Source organism: Chelonia mydas, chromosome 12 (genome assembly GCF_015237465.2).
Source record: "Chelonia mydas isolate rCheMyd1 chromosome 12, rCheMyd1.pri.v2, whole genome shotgun sequence".
Taxonomy (NCBI): domain Eukaryota; kingdom Metazoa; phylum Chordata; order Testudines; family Cheloniidae; genus Chelonia; species Chelonia mydas.
In genome coordinates, this window is record NC_051252.2 from 41,795,550 (window position 1) to 41,819,369 (window position 23,820).

General features: G+C 52.1%; 1 protein-coding gene across 1 annotated transcript in view; it reads left to right on the forward strand.

The window, feature by feature from the left end:
- Positions 1-23,820, forward strand: part of PMFBP1 (polyamine modulated factor 1 binding protein 1) — a 356,891-nt gene that overhangs the window by 223,269 nt on the left and 109,802 nt on the right. The window contains exons 7-11 of the mRNA XM_043526068.1: positions 10,819-10,896; positions 12,580-12,663; positions 13,163-13,309; positions 18,771-18,854; positions 22,465-22,668. Of these exons, the coding sequence (XP_043382003.1) occupies positions 10,819-10,896; positions 12,580-12,663; positions 13,163-13,309; positions 18,771-18,854; positions 22,465-22,668 (597 nt within the window). The remainder of the gene's footprint in view (positions 1-10,818; positions 10,897-12,579; positions 12,664-13,162; positions 13,310-18,770; positions 18,855-22,464; positions 22,669-23,820) is intronic.

A 23,820-nucleotide genomic window follows, 5' to 3' on the forward strand; every position in this document is an offset into this window, starting at 1 on the left:
GTTTGCTTCACTATAAGTAAAAACCAAATTAAATTAGTGCAACTTCCTCATGTGGACAAGGCCTTAAAGGGGCTCAATTCTGTAACTCCCCACTTTTGCATTATCTCCATCAGCAGCAATGCTAGTGTAGATGGGGCACAAGCATTTTTACCATGCTGACATTGTGACCTTCTCTGAGCGGAGTTAGATGTCGCTGTGGTAAAACATCCGCACCATGCAACAGCAGAAGATATTAAAGAAAATGTGAGTGTAGCTACAATCTTACAGACTCTTCATAAGGGCCAGTTTACATTAGCATTTCAGCATGGCATAGTCTGAGACCAGACTCCGGAATACTAGAACTGGCCCAGTTTGTATAGCTCAGATATCTTTTGTTCTCCCAAAAGTCCTTCATCCACACACGGCAGTTGATTGTCTTTGGAATGACGTCCTGCCAAAGTCATATTCTTCCCACACCCACAAAGGTAGGGTCTTTGGTGTCTTTTCTCTGTGTTTTAATGACCTTAGTACATCACTTTGGTCATAGACCTTTGGTTAGTATGTACCAGGTAGCTCCTCCTCAGACCATGTGCAAACATGCAGTGCAGAGCTCACTCCTCCTCGATAACCAATGCACACGGATATCACATGGATTTTAGGATACAGTGCTCTCCAAGGCTTAGTGCATCAACATGCAGAAATTAGATACATTCCTGTGTAACAGAGAACTAGAAATCAGGAATTCATACTCTGCAGTCAGCCTGTGTGTGTGTGTGTCTGTGTGTTCAGCAGTCAGCCTCTGTGTGTGTGTGTGTGTGTGTGTGTGTTCAGCAGTCAGCCTCTGTGTCTGTGTGTGTGTGTGTGTGTGTTCAGCAGTCAGCCTGTGTGTGTGTGTGTGTGTGTGTGTGTTCAGCAGTCAGCCTCTGTGTCTGTGTCTGTGTGTGTGTGCGTGTGTGTGTTCAGCAGTCAGCCTGTGTGTGTGTGTGTGTCTGTGTGTTCAGCAGTCAGCCTCTGTGTCTGTGTCTGTGTGTGTGTGTCTGTGTGTTCAGCAGTCAGCCTCTGTGTGTGTGCGTGTGTGTGTGTGTTCAGCAGTCAGCCTCTGTGTCTGTGTGTGTGCGTGTGTGTGTTCAGCAGTCAGCCTGTGTGTCTGTGTGTGTGCGTGTGTGTGTTCAGCAGTCAGCCTGTGTGTGTGTGTGTGTGTGTGTTCAGCAGTCAGCCTCTGTGTCTGTGTCTGTGTGTGTGTGTGTGTGTGTTCAGCAGTCAGCCTCTGTGTCTGTGTCTGTGTGTGTGTGTGTGTGTTCAGCAGTCAGCCTGTGTGTGTGTGTGTGTGTGTGTTCAGCAGTCAGCCTGTGTGTGTGTGTCTGTGTGTGTGTGGGTCTGTGTGTTCAGCAGTCAGCCTCTGTGTGCGTGTGTGTGTGTGTGTTCAGCAGTCAGCCTGTGTGTCTGTGTGTGTGTGTGTCTGTGTGTGTGTGTGTGTGTTCAGCAGTCAGCCTGTGTGTGTGTGTGTGTGTGTGTGTGTGTGTGTTCAGCAGTCAGCCTGTGTGTCTGTGTGTGTGTGTTCAGCAGTCAGCCTGTGTGTGTGTGTCTGTGTGTGTGTCTGTGTGTTCAGCAGTCAGCCTCTGTGTGCGTGTGTGTGTTCAGCAGTCAGCCTGTGTGTCTGTGTGTGTGTGTGTGTGTGTTCAGCAGTCAGCCTCTGTGTCTGTGTCTGTGTGTGTGTGCGTGTGTGTGTTCAGCAGTCAGCCTGTGTGTGTGTGTGTCTGTGTGTGTTCAGCAGTCAGCCTGTGTGTGTGTGTCTGTGTGTGTGTTCAGCAGTCAGCCTCTGTGTGTGTGTGTGTGTGTGTTCAGCAGTCAGCCTGTGTGTGTGCGTGTGTGTCTGTGTGTTCAGCAGTCAGCCTGTGTGTCTGTGTGTTCAGCAGTCAGCCTGTGTGTGTGTGTGTGTGTGTGTTCAGCAGTCAGCCTGTGTGTGTGTGTGTGTGCGTGTGTGTTCAGCAGTCAGCCTGTGTGTGTGTGTGTGCGTGTGTGTTCAGCAGTCAGCCTGTGTGTGTGTGTGTGCGTGTGTGTGTTCAGCAGTCAGCCTCTGTGTCTGTGTGTGTGTGTGTGTTCAGCAGTCAGCCTGTGTGTGCGTGTGTGTGTGTTCAGCAGTCAGCCTGTGTGTGTGTGTCTGTGTGTGTGTGTGTGTTCAGCAGTCAGCCTCTGTGTGTGTGTGTGTTCAGCAGTCAGCCTCTGTGTCTGTGTGTGTGCGTGTGTGTGTTCAGCAGTCAGCCTGTGTGTCTGTGTGTGTGCGTGTGTGTGTTCAGCAGTCAGCCTGTGTGTGTGTGTGTGTGTGTGTTCAGCAGTCAGCCTCTGTGTCTGTGTCTGTGTGTGTGTGTGTGTGTGTTCAGCAGTCAGCCTCTGTGTCTGTGTCTGTGTGTGTGTGTGTGTGTTCAGCAGTCAGCCTGTGTGTGTGTGTGTGTGTGTGTTCAGCAGTCAGCCTGTGTGTGTGTGTCTGTGTGTGTGTGGGTCTGTGTGTTCAGCAGTCAGCCTCTGTGTGCGTGTGTGTGTGTGTGTTCAGCAGTCAGCCTGTGTGTCTGTGTGTGTGTGTGTCTGTGTGTGTGTGTGTGTGTTCAGCAGTCAGCCTGTGTGTGTGTGTGTGTGTGTCTGTGTGTGTGTTCAGCAGTCAGCCTGTGTGTCTGTGTGTGTGTGTTCAGCAGTCAGCCTGTGTGTGTGTGTCTGTGTGTGTGTCTGTGTGTTCAGCAGTCAGCCTCTGTGTGCGTGTGTGTGTTCAGCAGTCAGCCTGTGTGTCTGTGTGTGTGTGTGTGTGTGTTCAGCAGTCAGCCTCTGTGTCTGTGTCTGTGTGTGTGTGCGTGTGTGTGTTCAGCAGTCAGCCTGTGTGTGTGTGTGTCTGTGTGTGTTCAGCAGTCAGCCTGTGTGTGTGTGTCTGTGTGTGTGTTCAGCAGTCAGCCTCTGTGTGTGTGTGTGTGTGTGTTCAGCAGTCAGCCTGTGTGTGTGCGTGTGTGTCTGTGTGTTCAGCAGTCAGCCTGTGTGTCTGTGTGTTCAGCAGTCAGCCTGTGTGTGTGTGTGTGTGTGTGTTCAGCAGTCAGCCTGTGTGTGTGTGTGTGTGCGTGTGTGTTCAGCAGTCAGCCTGTGTGTGTGTGTGTGCGTGTGTGTTCAGCAGTCAGCCTGTGTGTGTGTGTGTGCGTGTGTGTGTTCAGCAGTCAGCCTCTGTGTCTGTGTGTGTGTGTGTGTTCAGCAGTCAGCCTGTGTGTGCGTGTGTGTGTGTTCAGCAGTCAGCCTGTGTGTGTGTGTCTGTGTGTGTGTGTGTGTTCAGCAGTCAGCCTCTGTGTGTGTGTGTGTTCAGCAGTCAGCCTGTGTGTGTGTGTGCGTGTGTGTGTGTTCAGCAGTCAGCCTGTGTGTGTGTGTGTGTGTCTGTGTGTGTTCAGCAGTCAGCCTGTGTGTGTGTGTGTGTGTTCAGCAGTCAGCCTGTGTGTGTCTGTGTGTGTGTGTGTGTGTTCAGCAGTCAGCCTGTGTGTGCGTCTGTGTGTGTTCAGCAGTCAGCCTGTGTGTGTGTGTGTGTGTGTGTTCAGCAGTCAGCCTGTGTGTGCGTGTGTGTGTGTGTGTCTGTGTGTTCAGCAGTCAGCCTGTGTGTGTGTGTGTGTGTGTGTCTGTGTGTGTTCAGCAGTCAGCCTGTGTGTGTGTGTGTGTGTGTTCAGCAGTCAGCCTGTGTGTGTGTCTGTGTGTGTGTGTGTGTGTGTGTTCAGCAGTCAGCCTGTGTGTGTGTGTGTGTGTTCAGCAGTCAGCCTGTGTGTGTGTGCGCACGCACCAGCCACTGGGTGCATACTGTGTCTGTGTGCATAGTTTAACTGGGCACTGGATTCTTCTCCTCAGTTTTTTATACTGCTTAACTGGTATACGTAGTTTGAACTAACCGCGTGTGAAGTGGGTTCCAGGAGGCTTAGGGTCTCTCTACGCAGGGAGAAGCCAGCAGCAGCCGGCGCACGCACTGCTCCGCAGTAGTTCCTGTGTGGACTCTGGCTGCGCACAGTGCCTTGGTGCACATTGGCTGAGAGCACTTTGGCCAAGTGGGAAGCTAAACCCCCGGAGGCACTCCTTGTGCGCTGTGTGAGTACCCCCCAGGGAGTGACTGCGGGGGAGCCTGCTTGCTTTGAGTTCACACCCTCGCTCCCTCTGCACTACCTCCCTGGGTGGACAAGCGCTTAGACTAAACCTCTGTGGCGCCACAGTGTGGACTATCGTGGAGTGACCTGCAGAGTGCACCACAGTGTCCCGTGTACACGCTGCTGGCATGAACTGGGACTATATTAATGCAAACTAGGTGCCTTTTATTTCACACCAGTAGTGTCCACGTGGGGCAGTGAGAGCACACCACTTTGTGGTTTCTGCAGTTCACACCCCTGTAGTCCACACTGTAGACAAGCCCTAAGGCCTGGTCGGCACTCAGTATGTCTACACTGCAGTCAGAGGTGTGAGTGCAGCATGTATAGACATACTCGAGCTAACTTTGATCTAGCGAGCTCAAATAACAGTAGCTTTGAAGCCAAGGCAGCATGGCCTAGCCATTCAAGCGTAACGCCGACAGACCCTGGTTGGTGGCGGGCAGGATCGAACCTGGGTCCGCTGAAGCTTAGTATATGAGCCTCTACTGCATGGGAGCTACAAGCCACAGGTCTCTTAGCCAAGGCTGCAGCAGACTCACCAATCTCTAGATAGTCTAGGTGCCACACCAAGCAGGCAGGGGCGGCGAGTTCAATGGGCCCGTGGTGCCTGTGCTCCAGGAATATTCAGGGCCTGGGTGCCCGGCTCCACCAATGTTCGGGGCCGGGTCTCTCCCCGGCCCCACCTGCAACCCCCGGCCAATTTAAAAGGGCCCAGGGCCCCCGGCCTCACCGGCAGCACAGCGGAGTGAGCTGCCCGGCCTCACTCCATGCTGCTCCCAGAAGCAGTCAGCACATCCCAGTGGCCCCAGGGGAGGTGGGGATGTCTCTGCGCGCTGCCCCTGCCCAGAGCGCCGACTCCACAGCTCCCATTGGCCAGGAACTGTGGCCAGTGGGTGCTGCAGGGGCCGTGCCTGCGGGCAGCCACCCGCAGAGACTCCCCTCCCCTCCCCCCGTCTAGGAGCCGCTACCAGAGGTGTGCCAGTCACTTTAGGGAGCCACCCGAGGTAAGCACTGCACCCCTCACCCTCTCCTGCACCCCAACTACCCCCTGCCCCAGACCAGAACCCGCACCCAGATTCCCTCCCAGAGCCTGCACCCCACAGCCCCTCTCACACCCAAACTCCCTCCCAGAGCCCGCACCCCCTCCTGCACCCAAATGCCATCCCAGACCCTGACCCCTCACCCCTCCTGCACCCAAACTCCCTCCTCGAGCCTGCACCCCGCATCCCTCCTGCACCCAAACTCCTTCCCAGAGCCTTCGGCAGGTGGGGGGGGGGGTGGATGGGCACCACCAAAAGCTATACAAACCGGCCGCCCCTGCAAGCAGGCATGGGTTACACAAGCACACAGCCAGGGTCCTGGATAGGTTTGCGCAGCCCCTGCTTCTGCCATTCGAGCTGCCTAGGTCACAGCTAGCTCAGGCCTATCTGCCCGTGCCGCAGTCACACCTCGCACTGCAGTGTAGACGGACCTTCGGAAAGCTTCCCATTTGTGACACTGGGTGGACACACTGCTGCAGCTGCATGGCTCCGCTCTACTCACACTTTCTGCAGTGGTGCTGAACATGGTCTGTGCCCTCTGCTTGCCGTTAAACTGTCCTCAGCACTGACGGAGCTGCACCCTTTGCTGAAGCAAGTGTAAATGTGATCTAGTGCTTCGATAGCAGGGCTGGGAGTCAGGACTCACGGGGGTGGGACACTGGCAGTGCCTCACGCTTCTCCTTCGGTAGTGACTCTGACCTACTTCACATGGTTTTGGGAGGCCTAATTTTCGACCGTTTATGAAAGGGCTCTGTGTTCCGGTGACTCTGGATCCAAGGGGTAGAGCCTGAGAGAGGCTGCTGCTGTGAGCTTGTGTTTTGCGGCTCTGGTTCCCCCCTGCATTGCGGCTCTGGTTGCTTGCCTGCCGTCGTGGCTTATTCGTTTTAAAACATGGCTATTTTTCATGCTGTGGTCTCCGTGTGTTTGGGGTGCTTCTCATTGTCCTTGCTTCACCAAAACTGAGCATTCCTGTGTGTATTGTGTGAAACGCTTGCACGTGTATGTGTGCGTGTGTGTGAGTGTGTGTGCACAAGGGAGATGGAGCTGCAGCTTCAGCTACACTAAGCAATTAAACTCCAGCAGCTCAGGGATGAGCAGGAGGCCGTGATTTTCCTTCCCTTTGCAGTAATTGCCTCAGCAATCAGCTTTGATCACCCGAGAGCAGAGGAGATGAGCATTGCAAGTTGACATCAGTGGTTTTAATATATCCATTTACATATACAGCAGCATTCAGCTTTCCATAGCATCTCTGACCTGAAACCATTGCAGCCCCATAGACACCTCATTGAATTTAATACTTCGCCGCTGTGGAAGCCACAGGACGAGGGTGGGGATGGATAATCAAGCCCTCGCTCGCTCACTCTCTGTGAATGTCTATAGAAATGACATGAAAGTAATTGCTTTTGAAAAGCAAAGCAGAAATGGCACAATTGATTCCACTTAAACGAGAGAGGAAGGGGAGTGGGGGGAATGTTCGCCCTAAACATGTCGCCGACTCTCCTGCAGCAAGCAAATGGACTCCTGTTTCTGAGGGGAAGAGGGGAAGGTGGGCAACATGTGGCTGTTCATGTCTCTGGCTGGCAGGAGAGGGGCAGACTGTCCCAGGCTGGCAGTGCTGCAGGATGCACTCTTTTGTCTAACTCTGACCAAAATGGTACCTGCAGCCCCCTGCCCTGTGGCCCCCTGTGACAGACTCTGGTAAGGGAGAGCTGCTACGGTAACCCCACTTCTCCTGGCACAATCCACGTGTGAGGCCACAAGTGGATTATTCCACATGCCAAGGGAGTAGGACGTGCACAGCAGGGAAAGTCTGGGAGATAAAGCTCAATGCCCCTGGCTGGTGCACCCTAACCTGACCTCCATGAGGCTTGTTTGGAGCTGTAGTTGAAATGCACCCCGCCTGCCCAGAATAGTTTATCTGTGCTGTACTTTCTGTTACCAAACTCCACCCTGTAGGTCACAAAAGGCAGCTAGCCCTCTCCCATGCAGGCTCCCTTGACCCTCAGAGGAGACTTGGTCTGAGAATGGCTGAACCCCTCACTCCTCAGTGCAGTTCATTAGGATGAAAGAGCCTTGGACTGTAAAACAGGAGCTCAAGGCACAGGACTGTCCTGTGTGTGAACACTAGATTGTGGGTCCTGCTGAGGGAGATGCTCCATCTCCGTGTTCCTTCAGACGCCCTGAAGCAGGAGTCCCAGCGCAGTTTAACTCTTTAATGTGACTGTGGCTAGTCCCATCATCCATCCAAATGTCCTCTCCTTTTTAGAGTCCTGCTAGGCTCTTGGCCTCAATGATATCATGTGGGGGTGAGTTCCACAGGTCATCTGTGTTGTGTCCATAAGTAATTCTTTTTTCAGTGTTCAGTCTGATGCCTTTGAGTGCTGTGGACTGTCCTCTTGTCCTAGTCTTATGAGAGAGGTGTGTGCGCTACTTCCTCTACAGCCTTCTTTATTATGTATCCCTCGAATATATCCCCTTTCCTATTCCTCTTCACCTTGGGTAAAAACTCCAGTCTGTTCATTCTCTCGCCTTACGGAAGTCTCTCCAGGCCTCTAATCATGGCTGGTATTTGGCCCTGTGATTTGGCCAAGCCTCCAGAAAACTGCAGGATGTTCGTTAGGCCTGTGACGTGCAACAAAGGACAGAGTAGGTACAAAGCCACAGGCTGGTGGACCATGCCTGAGTTTGCTGGATGCATGATGAGGTTGGTGCCTGCACCCGCTAACGCCGTGTGTCCTCTGTGGCCGCGGTTCTCAACCAGGGGTACATGTGCCTCTGGGTGTACTCAGCAGTCTTCCAGGGGGTACTCCACTCATCTAGATCAGTGTTTCTCAGCCTGGGGTACGCAGCCCCACGGGTGGTCATGGGATTGGTTTAGGGAGGTCACAAATGGTGGGCTGGCATTAGGAGATGGCAAGCAGAGCAGCTGCCCGGAGGCCCCTGCAAAGCTGAGTTAAATGCTTCAGCCCCGGGCAGCAGGGCCTGGGCTTCAGACAAGGCTCACAAGTGAAAAACAGGCTCAGTATCACGAGGAAATGTAAGTACAATATTTATATTCCAGTGGATTTATTTCATAACTATCTAGTAAAAATGAGAAAGTCAGCAGTTTTCAGTACTAGTGGCTGTGACACTTTTGTATTTGTATGCCTGATTTTGTAGGCAAGCAATTTTTAAGTGAGGTGAAACTGGGGGTATGCAAGACAAACCTGACTCCTGAAAGGAGCAGAGTCGTCTGGAAAGGTTGAGAACCACGGCTGTACGGCTGATAGCCACCTGCCTTGTGTTTGTCAGAACCACTTCCTTGTGCGCAACAAATGGTCTGAGAGAGGGTCCCTTCTTCCATGCCCTTCTGATCATGGCCTCTGACTAGGGTGAGATGTCAGAACCCCCTCCCTTCTAGGGGCAGTTTCTCTCTTTGGGGAACTCTGCACAAGTCACCCCACTAGCTGGATTTGGTCTCGGGATTCAGAAAAGACTGAAAACCGTATTTAAAGAACTAGTTGCAGAACATATCTAGTACTAAACTCAGCACAAGATAATCTAGATGCGGAGCCTTGGCTTAGTTACAGTCGAAATAAAAGGAAATCCTCTATGTTTCTAGGGGCCTGCCAGCCTGGCATCTGTCCCAGGAACTGCCTTTTCCACATCGCACCCCCATCTCGCAAGTCCTCTCCGATTCTGGCTGTTCACAGAGGTGGTTGGTAGATCACGGTCCCAGATTTACAGACACACAGTGGTGTCCCTGGAGCCATTTAGGGTTTTAGCATTTGCTGGGTTTTGAGTGCTTACCTGTGCAACTCCGGCTGTTTCCCATTGTAGTTGTAGTGGGCTGTGCGTGTATAGCATAAGGCAGCACTAAAGCATTACAGCTTTGAGGAAGGCAAGATATTATGATGGTGGCTCCATTACAGATTTAATTTAGATATTAAAATCGTTTTATGTTAATAATATTCAAATTAATTATGAATGTATTTATTGAATGTTGACAACTTGGTGACAGTCTTCAGTAAATATATTTTTATTAATCAATTAACATTTAATTACTATATGAATTCTACTAGATTTAGTCAGATAGTTACTAATTAAACGCATCTTAGCCATTGGGTGCATTCAAGGCCGTCTCCAACATGTTCATAGGATTTGGCTAGATTTCCCCAGAGCTCTTCAGCCGCTGTGCAGGGGACTGAGTGGGCCTGGTGGGGGAGGGGGCAGTGTGGGCAGCCACGTGGGCCTGTTTGTAACACACTGGCAGCATGAGGCACAAAGACGCACAGTGCCTGCCCCAGACAGGATACCCTCGGAGCCCCCAGAGGGTAATGCTAACTGGCAATACCTTGGGGGAGGCAACGGGAAGCGTGGCAGAGTGGGAGAAGAGCTGGTACAATACTGACATGGATTTGCCTTTGGGAGCTTCCAGAAGTGGGTTTTCAAGAGAGGAGGTTTGGCACATAGTGCCCTGGGGCAAAAGGGGGCTGAGGCTGCCAGAAGAAGGCACAAACTCACTGCTCTGGGTATGTGCAGTGCCTGGCACAATGGCCTGGGTCAGGTTTCTAGGTACTACTGACCACACATGTTGTTGCCAGTAATAACGGTGAGGGTGGAAGTGGTGAACAAAGGAGCGCCATAGCCAATGCCTCTGCAGCTTGCGTCTCCCCCACCGTGTTGTCTGCTGGACAGTGCAAAAAGTTTTGAGTTCTGCTCTTTGTGTCCCGCCCGGCAGCCATGCCAGGAAGGGAGGGTGCAGACTCCTGTGTGTCCAGCAGGAATCACTGGTGAGCTCGTTGTGTGAGGCCAGACATTGGCTAAGCCAGACACAGACACAAATCCCAGCGTTCTGAGCAGCCAGGGCCTGGGAGTGTGGCTGCCAGGAGACCCCCTTCTTTTAGGTAGGGCACTTCCTGAAATCAGCCAGGGTTCCGGGGGAGCTGGCTAGTCTATGATTTTCTGCCCCATGGTAGGGTGAGTAGGTTGAAGGGCATCCTTTTCTGGGTCCCAGATTCCCATTGGCATGGGGAGGGGGGAGAAGGGGCCTGATGAGAGCGAGATGTTCCTCAGCCCCGTAGGAGTCAGGGGTGGGAAGGGCAGTCATTTCTTCTGGGAGAGTTTGGTTGGCACAGGCGGGGAGATGGGAGAGATTTCTCCTTTTTGGGACACTCATGGCAACCAGGCAGAGGTGTCTGCAACATGGGAGCTTGGAGGCCTTTTGTCACTCATATTTCAGTCCTATATTGTTTAGTCTGTAAACACTTGAAGGGCAACCGAAACCTTCAGACACTCAGGGGATGAGGGAACTGGTGACATCAGCATGGGGTGCTCCAAAAGGCTGCAGCCTGGAGTGGAAGTTTTCACAGACTGGCTCCAGGGGCCACAGCTGCTGGGCTTTGCGCAGTGCAGGAGGCATGACTGGGCTCTGTTTCCGAAGGGGGTGATATGTCAGATCCCAAAAGGCTGGCCCTGGGGAGGGGCTGCCACCTCTCCCCCACTGCTGGCCAGAGTGTAGTGCTGAGAGCATGTTCTCGGTGCTTCATCCTTGGGCTGTGACGGGGACAATGTACTTTGTTGAGCCAACTGCTGCTGTTTGTTTGTCTGTCTGGGCAGCCTGGCAGCCAGTGCCTGCTGTTAACCTACATGATGTTGTGTTTTAGGTTAGCAGTGCTCCAGGATCCCGTCCTTGTGAAAGTCTCCCCTCGTCTTCCCAAACCAATGAGCTCCTGAAAACAGAGGTAAAGGCCCCTGGAGACTAATTGTGTCGAGAGAGACCAGCCTGAGCTGCACTCCCTGATCAGAGACCAGCCTTGTTTAACAATAAACCCCAGTCTCCAGGGCTTGATCTCTCAGCCTGGCGGCACAGGAAGCCCTGGCGTGCTGCCCATTACTTGGCCTGGTGGTGTTAGTTTTATAGAGCTGCACCAAGGTATCGAGCTGATTGAGCTGCTAGGCACATCTTTGTGGGGCACCTGCACGGAGGGCTCAGGGCAGCAGCTGGAGCCCCTCTGCAGATGCACCCCTTCCAGATACAAGCAGGCCTTTGCAGCACGGACATGCAGCCTGCTTAGCAGTGCTGTTGGTTACAGCTCTGTGAGCCGAGGCTGACTCCTGACATCTGGGGGAGAGAATCTGATTCCTGTTGCAGACACAAGCGTGTCTCTTTCCACGTTCCCCTTCCACCACTGCTCTTTGGGCTGTGACCCATGTTGTGGCTGTTTGTCCCCCACTGTCCTCTGTTTGAGTTCAGCCATGTGGAGCTCTGGGCCGTACAGGGCACTGGGGGCCTGAGGAGGTGCTGTGGGCTCTGCAGGGGAATTCTGGACCGTACAGGGCAGTGGGCCCCACGGCGGGGAGCTCTGGGCTGTACAGGGCAGTAGGCCCCACGGGGGGAGCTCTGGGCCATGCAGCATGATGGGGACCTGAGGTGCTGTGGGCTCTGCAGGGTAGCTCTGGGCTATACAGGGCAGTGGGGACCTGGGGAGGGGCTGTGGGTCCAACAGGCCGCTCTGGGCCGTACAGCATGGTGGGGGACCCGGAGAGTGCTTTGAGTTCCGCAGGGGGGGCTCTGGACAAGAAGCAAGAGTGCAGGGACCTGGGCATTTCAGCGCTCATGGACTTGTCCAGGCCTTTGTTCTTCACTAGCTCTAGGAAGAGATTTCTGTGGTTGAGCATAAGTGTATCATGCCTGGGGCGCTCTCTTTATGGGAAGCCTTTGAGTGGGTGAGCTTAGTGAGGCTGAAGCTTTCTGTATCCTTCCCTGCTGGAGACAGGAGGGTGGGAGAAGCTGTGGCAGGAGCTATCCATGGCTAATTTCCAGTGGGAGGATGATGCAACCACGTCCTTTCTAAACCCCATGTCTCTCCTCTCATGTGACCTGGTGCTTGGGAGGCTGTTACTATATTTAGTTAATGTGCATTATTTGTTTAGCCTTACTAGATCACGGAGGATAATCTATTTTCTCCTAAAACAAGCCCTCCTCTGGGCCACCCCAGACCCCAATAAATGAGGTGCGTTGATATCACCTGTAGAAAGGGACAAGGAACAAAAGTAGTTCCAACCCCAGCTGTCATGTCAGGATATTGCCACGCTACTGACCAATCACTGCAGAGGATTTCCCAATGCTGAGTTTAAAAAAAACTCTCAGGATCTGTGGCCAGCAAAATCTGTTGCCTCCCAGTCACTGTCTGCTCTGCCAGCGACAGAAGTCACTCCTGGCCATTGCAGAGAGGAATTAGTTACTGCCACCACTTCCACCTTGCCTGTCCAGAGAAAGTCCCCAGCATCTGAGATGCCGGTCGGTGATGGGGCCTGCACACAGCTAGCTTTGGGGATCAGTGCTTTAGTCCTGTCATGATAATTGCTCACTGGTTGGCATTCATGATTCTTCCTTTCTCCCTCTCCATGTAAACACTTTCCAGCTGGAATGCCGAGATGCAAAAGTCTGGACTCTTCAAAGCCAGCTCCTGCTCCTGCAGGACAAAAGGGATGGGCTGGCCGCCGAGGTACCAAGGCTCTCCTTTCTCTTTTCTCTGTGCAGACAATGCCAGAGGAGAGTGCCCCAGCACTCCATAGCACACAGCAGAGCAGCCTGGAGCTGCAACACGTAGCCAGCGCTGGGAGCTGTTTGTTTGTTTGTTTTATTTAAATAACTTTGTGTTTGCGCGATTGCCTTCTATTTCTGTCCCTTGTTCAGGCTCCGTAGAGCTTCCCCCTGAGAAGGGATGAGGGCAGGTGTTCCTCAGAGGAGTGTCTGCAGCTCCCTGCCTCCCGTGACTTGGACATGTCAGTACTGCGGCTGGCGTGCTAGCAAATCGCACCTACCATATTGGCTTCCTGTCCCTAGAACATCAGGTTCTTGCAGCTAGTGGGGGGTGTTTCTCCTCCCCTCAGTCCCCACCCCCAGTAGCATCAGGCCTGTGCTGTTCAGGGTTTTGTTAAGCCGTTTAGTATTAATTGATTTTTTTTTCCATTTTTTCTTTCTTTCCCTGGGCGGGTCAATAGCTGGATGCTCAAGAGCAGAGGCTCTGTGAATTGCAGACCAAGCAGGCGGAGAGGCAGGCAGAACTGGAGCAGAAATGCAGCCGGATCCAGCAGCTCAAACAAGACCTGGAGGCCAGTGGCAGGCGACAGGAGGAATCCCAGAGGCAGGTAAGGAAGACTCCACTCCAGCTCTGTAGGCCTGGTTCGTAACTTTATTTAATGCACTAGCAACCTAAACCAGCAGTGGTGACATGCTTCTATTCTTGTGCAAATGATGCAGGACGAGAAAGGGCTAAAGACCTGAAAGTGGAGGCTCCCAGTGAGGAAGGGAGAGCATGGGGAACTAAGGAGAGACACTGCTGCATTGCTGGCTGCAGCCATGCACTCTGCCCAAACCCTGACTCCAGGAGTAGCGGCTGCAGTTGAGCAAATGTCCTAGGTATTGATCCCTGCATTCTGCTGTCAAATCCACTCAGAGTGAGGAATCGGGTGGCCCTGTGGAGGACAGGAGGGGGACTGCACCCCTGGAAAGGAGCTGTCCTAATGGGTGGTAACAGTGGTAAGTGGTCAGCCAGGATGAGGTTTGTTCAGATATATTGGTCTTGGCTCCCTGAGATAGAAATCTTTAATTTGCTTCAGAAGATACACATCCTTATAATGAAACTCTCCCAGTGCTGCCGCAGACCCTGGCAACGGCCTCTCTGCTGGGCAGTATTTGTGCCTAGCTCCTTTGTAGCCCCAGGGTCCCCTTGTAGCATTTTCTCCTCCCCTTCCTGTATCCGTTGGGTTTCCTGCCCTTACAGATCTCTGTTAGCAGGCACTGTGCTTCAGAGTCTTCCAGGAGTCAAACCCTTTGCTTAGGCAACTTATTCCTGCTGTGTGTGACTCCAGCTGGGGAGGGCATGCAGCCTCCACAGGCACCTCCGCCGCGGAGTTCCGCGCTTGCTGGCTTTCCGGGTTCCAGTAGCTGTGAAGGGTATTGACCACAGCCGTCATTTGAATCAATATGGCAAGTGGACTCTGGTGTGATGGTAGCCAGTGCTGAAAGTCCGCAGCTGGTCCCACTGTGCACTGCAGGACTGCTTGCTGAACCTGACCATGTGACCCATTGGACCCAGTGCTGCTCTCTTTCAGCATCCCATAAGCCTGAGCAATTGGTCTGCCTGTGTAACAAACTGATAAGGAAATCGCTCCAAATACTGGAAGATTAAACCCCAGAGGATCAGGTCCCTGCTTGCTGGACAAGAGTAAGCTAACCACGGCAGGGATTATCCAGAACATGGCAGCATTTCAGAGTTTTTAGCAGAAAATGGAATTTTGGTAGCTTGTGGTGCTGTGATGCTGCTCTGGCCCTGGACAGGAGTGTAATGGGATATTGCTCCTCCTGCTGTCAAGTCGTTCATGGGGGGGGGTGTACAGAAATGTGGGTGGAAACGCATGCTGCAGCCCTGCTCTCTGGTTGTCAGTAGCTCTGGGGCATGTACTGTGTGAAGATGTGTGAATTTGTCTGTTTGCATGTGTGTGAGTCTGTGAGTGTATCCGTGTGTGCACGTTTCTCTGTTTGTGCATCTGTCTATAAGTATGAGTCTGTGTCAGTGTAGGCGGGGGGAGGGGGGGGGGGGGGGGGGAAGAATCAGGCTGGCTGTTGATACTCTGTCTCGTTCCCTGCCTCCTCTGCCCTTCGTGGCTCACGCATGCTGGCTCCTTTGTGTGGTGTGACCGGTGGAGGGGAAGATGGCCATTCCAGCTCACAGTCAGGGTTTCAGGAGCCGTATGCTGTGAAACTCCCAACTCAAATGCAGCATACCGAGTGCTTCTGCTTGTGTCATTGGCCACCAACATGGAGGGTTGCCCGGAGTTCAAGCATTCAGAATCAGTACGGTGATCTCTGCATTCCAGCTCCACCAGTGATCCCCTCAGACTGTCCCAGCCCCAGTCTGGGGGCTCCCCGCCGTTCCAGGCTCGCGGGGCTGGGGGCTCCCCGCTGTTCTGGTCGCACGGGGCCAGGCCCCAGGCCCAGTGATCATCGTATTCCAGCTCCATGTTTACTTGAACAAGCCATTCAGCTAAAGCTGCCATCACTGGTCCCCCTTTCCAGGGCTGCCTGTGGGTCTGCAGTGATCACACCTTCCAGCCCCTCTCTGGCAGTTCTGGTGAGTCTGGGTAGCCCCCTGGAATGCCACCTGAGCTGGGAAAGGCGTTGCTCAGCCTGTCTTCTACCCTCGCTTTGCAGTTTATGCTCTGCTCTCTCCTGGCTCTCTGATGCTTATTGTTTTCTACTCTCCCATGTGTGCCTCTATGCTTGTTTTCACAGCACCCTGTATGCCTGGAGCACTACCTTCTCTCTCTGCATGAATCCCCTCCTCTGCTCCTGCAGACCCCTCCACACATTGTTCTTCTCTCCGCTCCACTCAGTGCTTCCTAGCCCTGCCCGTGTGCTCGCCATAACATACGAAGCAAACACACAACAAGGATAAATCCACTGATCATGTGGCATGGATGGGACACAGGAGAGCCTGTGGGAGTGAAGAGGACACACTGTGCTGGCTCTAATCATTTCTATTGGACAGAGCCCAGAAAGCCAAGTTCGGGCCTGTGCCTCCTCACCCCTGCAGAGCACCACAGGGGTCTGTATTCTCTCCCCTTCTCTCTAACCTCCACGAGACCAGATCACCACCTGTGGATCCCCCTCCTTCACAGCATCAGGTTCAGACTTCTTGTCCTAAACTTCAAGGCTATGTAGCAGGAGAGACCAGGTGATTATAGAGGTCTTAAAATCTTTGAATCTATGAAAACAGGCCATTAACTCCAGGACTTATTGCTCCTGGGGAGGCCCCAACCTAACCCAGCAGGGTTCACCATCCTGCACCTCATCTCCTAAACCTGGAGCATGCTTGGACACCTCGCTCCACTGGCATGCCAGAGCTCTACACCCCACACAGAGCATGGGACAGAGCATTCTCAGGGCAGGACCACAACTATGGAAATCCTGCCAGAAGAGATCAGATTATCTGCAAGTCTGTGGTCCAGCCCTACCCTGTTCCTGTAGCAAGGTACCTGGGGAGTGTGTGGCTGGCAGGAGTGCTGGGAAGGGTAGCGAGGGAACAGGAACAACTCCCTTTCTTCCAAGTGGAAAGAGATCTGCAGGGAGCGGGAGCTGTTGGTAGGTGTCTCCAGTGAAGAGACTAGAAGGAGCCTGGAAAGGAGCAGGCTTTAGCTTTCTCTACTGAAAGTTACAAGGAAAGGGATAGGAGTTCTCTCTGTCTGGTCAAGACACTTTGGAAGAGGCCTTGGAGGAGGCCAAACAGAAGGGGAATGTTTGAGTGGGCTTTGTTACGGAGCCCTTAGGAGAGCAGAACTGGGAAGAGGTAACAAAGCAGACTGGCTAGGGAGGAGCCCTGAAGAGACTGTCCCTGGCTGGGGATGTTCCTGGGATGCCTCGAGTAGTGGGTGCAGAATTTGGCTGGACAGTAGACATAGACAAGTCCCGAAAGCAGACTTTGCTAAGGGACTGTGGCTACAATACTAATGGCCTTGGAGAATGAGAAGCAGGGAGAGTTTGGAGTCAGACCTCGTGCCTGGTTCATTGTCTGGGACCCTGGTGAGGTGAGGCTAGAGAGCTGGAGATTGGAGAGGAGGGAGGCCAGAAGCTCCCTAGAAAAGGGATCGGAGCTGGAAGGTTTGCACAGTCTCGTGAGGACAAGCCTGTGACGTGGGGTGGAATGGGGCTGCAGAATATGCTTGGGTTGGACTTAGCTTCGTTTTTGCTCTTGTTCATCAGAAAGGGGGGTGGAGGGAAGGAAGCAGCTTGTGTTTTCTCAAGAACAGGTAAGACCATGTCAGGCCCACATCCCTCCCCCTTGAAACCAGACTTTCACCTGGAACAGCACCAGTAAGTACTAACAAGGAGGAAGAACAGCATGCCATTCAAACAGCCCTCTATGCGCAGGAACCAACACAGCTCACCCCATTTTTGTTTAGTCTCAGTTCAGACCCAATGGTGATAGGCACCATAAAACACCTCACATAACTAGCTAGGAAAATAAGAAATATACAAGAGAAATTAAGGGATATGATCTGCTGTACGGCCTGTTTCTGTTGTCTTCCTCCTCCCATCCCTGAGCCCTAAGGTCTGCAGTCATTTCTCATGATCATCTGCCCTGTTTGGATTGTCAGCACCACGGCCAGGAACCTCATTGCCTTACTTGTCTGTAAAGTACCGAGCACAGTTATGGCACTAGACAATGTGGCAAACTGAATCTGCTGCAGAATCATGGCACTGGTCAGGGCCTTGGAATCCAAGGTGCATGGAGCATTCTGCAGGATTGTAGGTCCTAACTAGAGCAGAGTTCACTTCATTGCATTATTTACCATTGTGCTGGCCTAACTCCATGCCTGGGTGCTGTATTGCATCAGAGAGAGAACAGAACAGGGCAATTATCGAGTGATCCATCCCCTATCATCCAGTCCCAGCAGTCAGAGGCTCTGGGACACCCAGAGCATGGCGTTGGATCACTGACCCTCTTGGCTAATAGGCAATGATGGACTGATCCTCCACGAACTTATCTAATACTTTTTTGAACCCAGTTATACTTTTGGCTTTCACAACATCCCCTGGCAAGGAGTTCCACACGTTGACAGTACACTGTGTGAAGAAATACCTGCTGCCTGTTAATGTCATTGGGTGACCCCTGGTTTTTGTGTTATGGGAAGGGATAAATAACACTTCATTATTCACTTTTTCCACCCCAGTCATGATTTTAGTGACTTATATCATATCCCCCTTAGCAGTCTCTTTTTTAAGATGAATAACCCCAGTCTTTTTAATCCCTGCTAACATGGAAGCTGCTCCACACTCCTCGTCATTTTTGTTGCCCTTCTCTACACCTTTCTAATTCTAATCTACCCTGTTTGAGATGGGGCGACCAGAACTGCCTGCAGTATTTCAAGGTATACACATACCATGGATTTATATAGTGGCATTGTGGTATTTTCTGTCTTTCCCAATGACTCCTAGCATTCTATTAGTTTTTTGACCGCCACTGCACATTGAGTGGATGTTTTCAGAGAACTAGCCACAATGACTCCAAGATCTCTGTCTTGAGTTGTAACAGCTAATTTAGACCCCATCATTTTGTATGCATAGTTGGGATTATGTTTTCCAATGGGCATTACTTTGCATTTATCGACCTTGAATTTCATCTGCCATTTTGTTGCCAGTCATCCAGTTTTGTGACTCTTCGCAGTCAGCTTTGGCTTTAAGTAACGCAAGTAATTTAGTATCATCTGCAAACTTAACCACCTTGCTGTTAACCCGTTTCTCCTGTATGACAGAGCCTTCAAGGACTGATTAATAGGGGGATGTGTGAGTTGTGTTAAGGACACATGAGAGTTGCACTTGCCACTGGTTTGCAGAGACGTGCAGTTGGTTTGTTGGTATGATGATGAGTGTTCGCTTGATGGATCACCTGATGGTTCCTTGTTCTGTTCACTCCCTCGGGGGCACCTGGCATTGGCCACTGTCAGCAGGCAGGAGACTGGGCTGGATGGAGCTTTGATCTGACCCAGTACGGCCGTTCTTATGTTCTAAGGTGGAGCTGAATGTCTAATATGTTTCCTTTCTCTTCAGCTTGGGGAGTGTAATGTGCGTCTGGCCCAGGTAGCAGGAGAGAATGAGGCTCTACAAGGCCATCGGCTTGAGCAGATGCTAGAGGTAAGACAGCCTGAGTGTATGGAAGACAAGCTTGTTAGAAATAGGACAGTTTAGTAGTAATGGAGATCATGTAAATAGACCTGTTATTAAAAAGAAGATAAAGACTAATTGGGAGGAGGAGGAGGCAGATCGAGGGGGCGTAGTGGGAGGTAGGCGGCAGGAGTCGGACTGAGGGAGTGTAGGGGAGGGTTGGGTGTAGGAGACGGCCTGAGTGGGAGCTGGGGAATGTTGGGGCAGAAGGTGGACTGGGGTGCAGGGGAAGGAAGGAAGGAAGGGGAGCAGGAGGGGTACACCGGTGCAGGGGAAGAAGCCGGATGAGGACTGTGGGGTGCAGGGGAAGGAAGGAAGGGGAGCAGGAAGGGGTAGGGGAGTGCAGCGGAAGGAGGGGGAACGGAAGGGATGGGCAGGACAGCAGGAAGGGGTATGAGGTGCAGGGGAAGAAGCAGGAGGAGGGCTGGGGCTGCAGGTGAAGGAAAGAAGGGCAGCAGATGGGGGTATGGGGGTGCAGGGGAAGGATGGGAGGGGATGGCATGTAGGGGAAGGAGGGACAGCAGGAGGGGTACAAGGATGTAGGGGAAGCTCCAGGGGTGCAAGGGAGTGAGGGGGAGCAGGAGGAAGATGTGGGTACAGGGGAGAGCAGAGGCTGAGGCGGATAGCATGAAGTGGAGGAGACTGAGGTAAAAGGGAGGGAAATATGAGGGCAGTTAATGTATGGACAGGTGGGGGGCAGAAGACCATGAAGTCGCCCAGAGGGAGAATATGAGGGGGCAGCTGTGTGGGCATGGTGGGGTGCTGAGAGCCGAGGCTGGCAGCTCCCCGTAGCCCAGGGGGAGCAGAGGTCAAAGGTCCCCTCTTGTCAGGGTGGCCTGTGTTTCCGGTTTTGTCGGTGAGGCCTGACTGTGACCCTGATCACACACGAACGGGGGTTGCGGGAGCGGGTGAAAAACACCCTTTTGTTTAAACTTGTTATTTCGAAGCTTGTCTCATGATGTGGGGGGGTCTGACTCCTGACTGGTGAAGGCTCGGGACTGCCCATTCAGGGCTATTTCAGCTGGGTGAGGTGCCGGAGCCGAGGCCTGGCATGTCAGGAGCATGTAGGAGCATGAATTATGGGCCTGCCCTCGAGGCGAGCAGCTCAGCCCTGCCTGTCAGCTGGGTCCCCCTGCCTGACAGGGAGCTCGCCAGGTGCATGAATCAGGATTTGGCACATCATTGTTTAATACAGCCCCATGCTAATGTCTTTTTGAAATGAACCCAAGAAAGCTGTTAACCTCAGTTAGCCAGCTGTCCTCTCTGTGACCTGGATAAATCACCAGGCGGGGACTTCGAGGAACTCCATTCTCATTACTTGGGAAATGGACAGCTGTGCAGGCTAGGAGCGGCCAGGGGAAGGGCAGAGCTTCCAGTCCGGGCAGATGAAGCTTTTCAGCTCCCGGGAACGTGCAAGGAGTGCAGAGATTTAACCATCCTTCGTACCACGGACACCTCCGGTATTGTACAGCTGGGCGCTAAACTTAGCAGAGAGCCACTAGCCCCCTGGCGTACCTACCACACCATCGTTTCTGCCCTCCCTCCTCTGCCCCAGGGGCTGTCCCAGTGCGGGGTGCCCACCTCTCTCTGGCAGCCCTACAGAGACTGTGCTACTGCACTGAAAGAGAAACCGAACCAATTTGTTATATCAGTGGAGAGTTCATTCCCTTGCAGTGCAGCCCCCCCGCTTGTACCCACCCCACAATGTAGGAGCACAGGCAGGTCCCCTCAACCAGCCCCTCTGCTTGTACCGACTTCCTCTCTGATGTAGGGGCACCAAGCTGGTCCCACCATATAGACCCCTGCCCCTTCTTGCCTTTTCTGCAGTTCAGGGAGGGCCATCTCAGTCTCTCTTTGTCTGTGGGCACAGCTAGCTAGGCCTTTCCCTGTCCATGGCGTCTGGCCCCAGATTTTGCATTCCCTGTCTTCTGGTTTGGAGAGGCCAAGACTGAGGGCTGAGTTTGGCCTCCATGAACTCTCCCAGTGACCTGTGAAGCAGGGAGAGGCAGAGCCAGATATCTTCCCAGTGTAACAAGGGTGTGGCAGATATTGCACCTGCTTGTGATGTCTTTGGGGACCATCTTGTAATAAGTTTTGTGTCAGTGTGGGCTAGGGATTGTATGCAGCTCCAAGGGGGAGGGTTCCCGCTGCTCCTCCAGGAACCAAACACAGTCACCAGTGATTAAGGTGGATCACGTAGTTGGCACACAGATAGGTGTTCCCCCTCCCCAGAGGCTTGCATGGACTGTTTCAAACTGGGTTTTCCAGAGACAACTAACAAAGAAAGGGATGTTGATATAAAAAGGCAACATTTACATTGACTTAGGGCCTTCTTCCTGATCCAGCAACTGGACAGGACCTTTGGTCCAAGGGGGGCCCAACCTTCACAGAAGACTTTGACCTCTGGGTAGCTGTTAGCATGCATATAGGAATGTGTATTGTTTTTACAGGTTTTCCCTGTAATGCTTTTACGTTAAGGATCAAAGTGTGTGCTTAGGAAGAGCTGAGTGGTAACCGGTAATGGCCATCAAGCCCTGCTCAGAGCCCTGGGGGAGAAGCAATGCTCAGGCACTGTCCGTTACACAGAGCAGGCTTGCTAGGGATATCACAGTATAAGGCAGGGAGCTGGGCAGCCCGAGAACCCCCAGCCAGAAGAGAGTGGGACAAGGGTCCCACCCACAGACAGGTGGCAGCTGGAGACCTGAGACCAGGCTGGGCACTCCTGGAGTGGACCACACAGGGCCTGTACAGATGCAGTTACCCTGAAAGTGTGGCAAGGTCACAAGTGCAGACAGGGAAGGGGCTGGACAGCTTGTCGTTCTGTGAGATTAGGAGTGTTTAACAGAAATCTCTGAAGCTGCTGCTTGGAAGCACTTCCTCTGAGTGCTTCTGACCTGGGAAGGTCTCTGTCTGTTTCAGTCACCCTGCAGCAGCCCTCTGGGGACTCCATCACTCTGGCTGGGCCAGCAAGGAGAAGATAATTCCCATGATCTAAAATTGCTGGGGGTCTCCTGAAAGAGGGTGGGAGGAAGGGATCCTCTCTCTCTCTTCCCGGGCAGACGCTGTCATCCCTGGCTGGGACATTCCCTGAACCTTCGTCTTTTAAATACTTAAAAATTTTATTAAAGCTAATGTTAAAAAATTATATAGTACACAGGTTAAGAAAAGAGTGTCTGTACATCTGGGTATAGTGCTTAGATTATCCACAAATACAATTTGTTTTGAAAGTCATGAGATACATATAGTACATAATCAGCAATAACCCACATTTAGGTGAATAAATTTAAGAATACAGTTCAGATATTAGCATCCAAGTATTCGGGTACATCACTCATGAAAAGTTATACCGAGAGTTGTTTGTGGAAAGCATATATAGCAATGAGTTTCCACTGGATTCTAAATCACACAGGGACTTGGGAGCCAGACCATCAGAATGAGGCCACGCGTCTCTGGGAAAGCAGGGCTGCAGACTGCACCTGAGGGCAGCAGGGTCTTCTGTGTGCCCAGTGCTGGCCGCGGGGCTGCCAGGCGGGGCTAGCCCCAGGCTTCCTTTGGTGAGGTGTGTGCGTCTCCCTGCCAGATCGAGAAACTGCCGTCCAGCCTGAGGACCTGGGGACAAGCCAGCGGGAGTCTTTCCTGTGAGATGCCAGCACGCCAGTGGGAGGAGCAGGCAGCCGAGCAGGCAGAGCTGCAGCAGAGACTTGCTGATGTTCAGGATGAGCTGCAGGAGGAAGAGACAGCAGCGCACAGGCTCCAGGCCGAGGTGCGGGCCGCTAGACGGCTGGTAAGACACTCACTGAAGCACCCAGCTGGAGAATATCAGCTGCATAAGGGTTTGCCCCTTTCTTGGCTGTGTGCACAGTACCTACAGCTGAGCCAGAAAGCTGTGCTCTGTTGGGGTGACTCGAGATTGCCACCACGTATGCTAGAGAGATGATACTGCCATTTCTTATTGTTGCCCCTTTTCGACCTGAGTGGCTAGCAGCAGTTTGAGGTGCTGTAGGTGTTCCAACAGGGAGCAGAAATTGGTGAGAGTCAGGTATTTCTTTGATGCAGTTTTAGCTGTTTATAAAGAATGCACAAAGTCCTGTGTCTCTGAACACAGAAAGAATCAAATAGCAGGAAACAGCTTCTTTAGATAACAATCCAAAAGTTCTCTTGTACCCCAACACAAAAACATCTCTCCAGGTCAGATACTGTGCTTTCAGCTGCTTCTGTTAAGAGGGAAGGTCCCCTTATGGAGTAGTAACTGGTTAAAAGATAGGAAACAAAGGGTGGGAATAAGTGGTGAGTTTTCACAATGGAAAGTGGTAAATAGCCAGGTCCCACAAGAATCCATGCTGGGATCTGTGCTAGTCTGCATATTCATAAATGATGTTGGGGTTAACAGCATGGTGGTTAAGTTTGCAGACGATACTAAATTACTTGCGATACTTAAATCCAAAGCTGACTGCAAAGAGACACAAAACTGGATGACTGGCAACAAAATGACAGATGAAATTCAGTGTCGATAAATGCAAAATAATGCCCATTGGAAAACATAATCCCAACTATGCATACAAAATGATGGGGTCTAAATTAGCTGTTACCACTCAAGACAGAGATCTTGGAGTAATTGTGGATAGTTCTCTGAAAACATCCACTCAATGTGCAGTGACAGTCAAAAAAGCGAACAAAATGTTTGGAATCATTAAGAAAGGGATAGATAATAAGACAGAAAATGTAATATTGCCTCTATATAATATAAATCCATGATACGTCCACACCTTGAATACTGCGTGCAGATGTGGACATCCCATCTCAAAAAAGATATATTAGAATTGGAAAAAGTACAGAGAAGAGGAACAAAAATGATTAGGGGTATGGAACAGCTTCTATGTGAGGAAAGAGTAAAAAAAATAGGGACTCTTCATCTTAGAAAAGAGACGATGAAGGG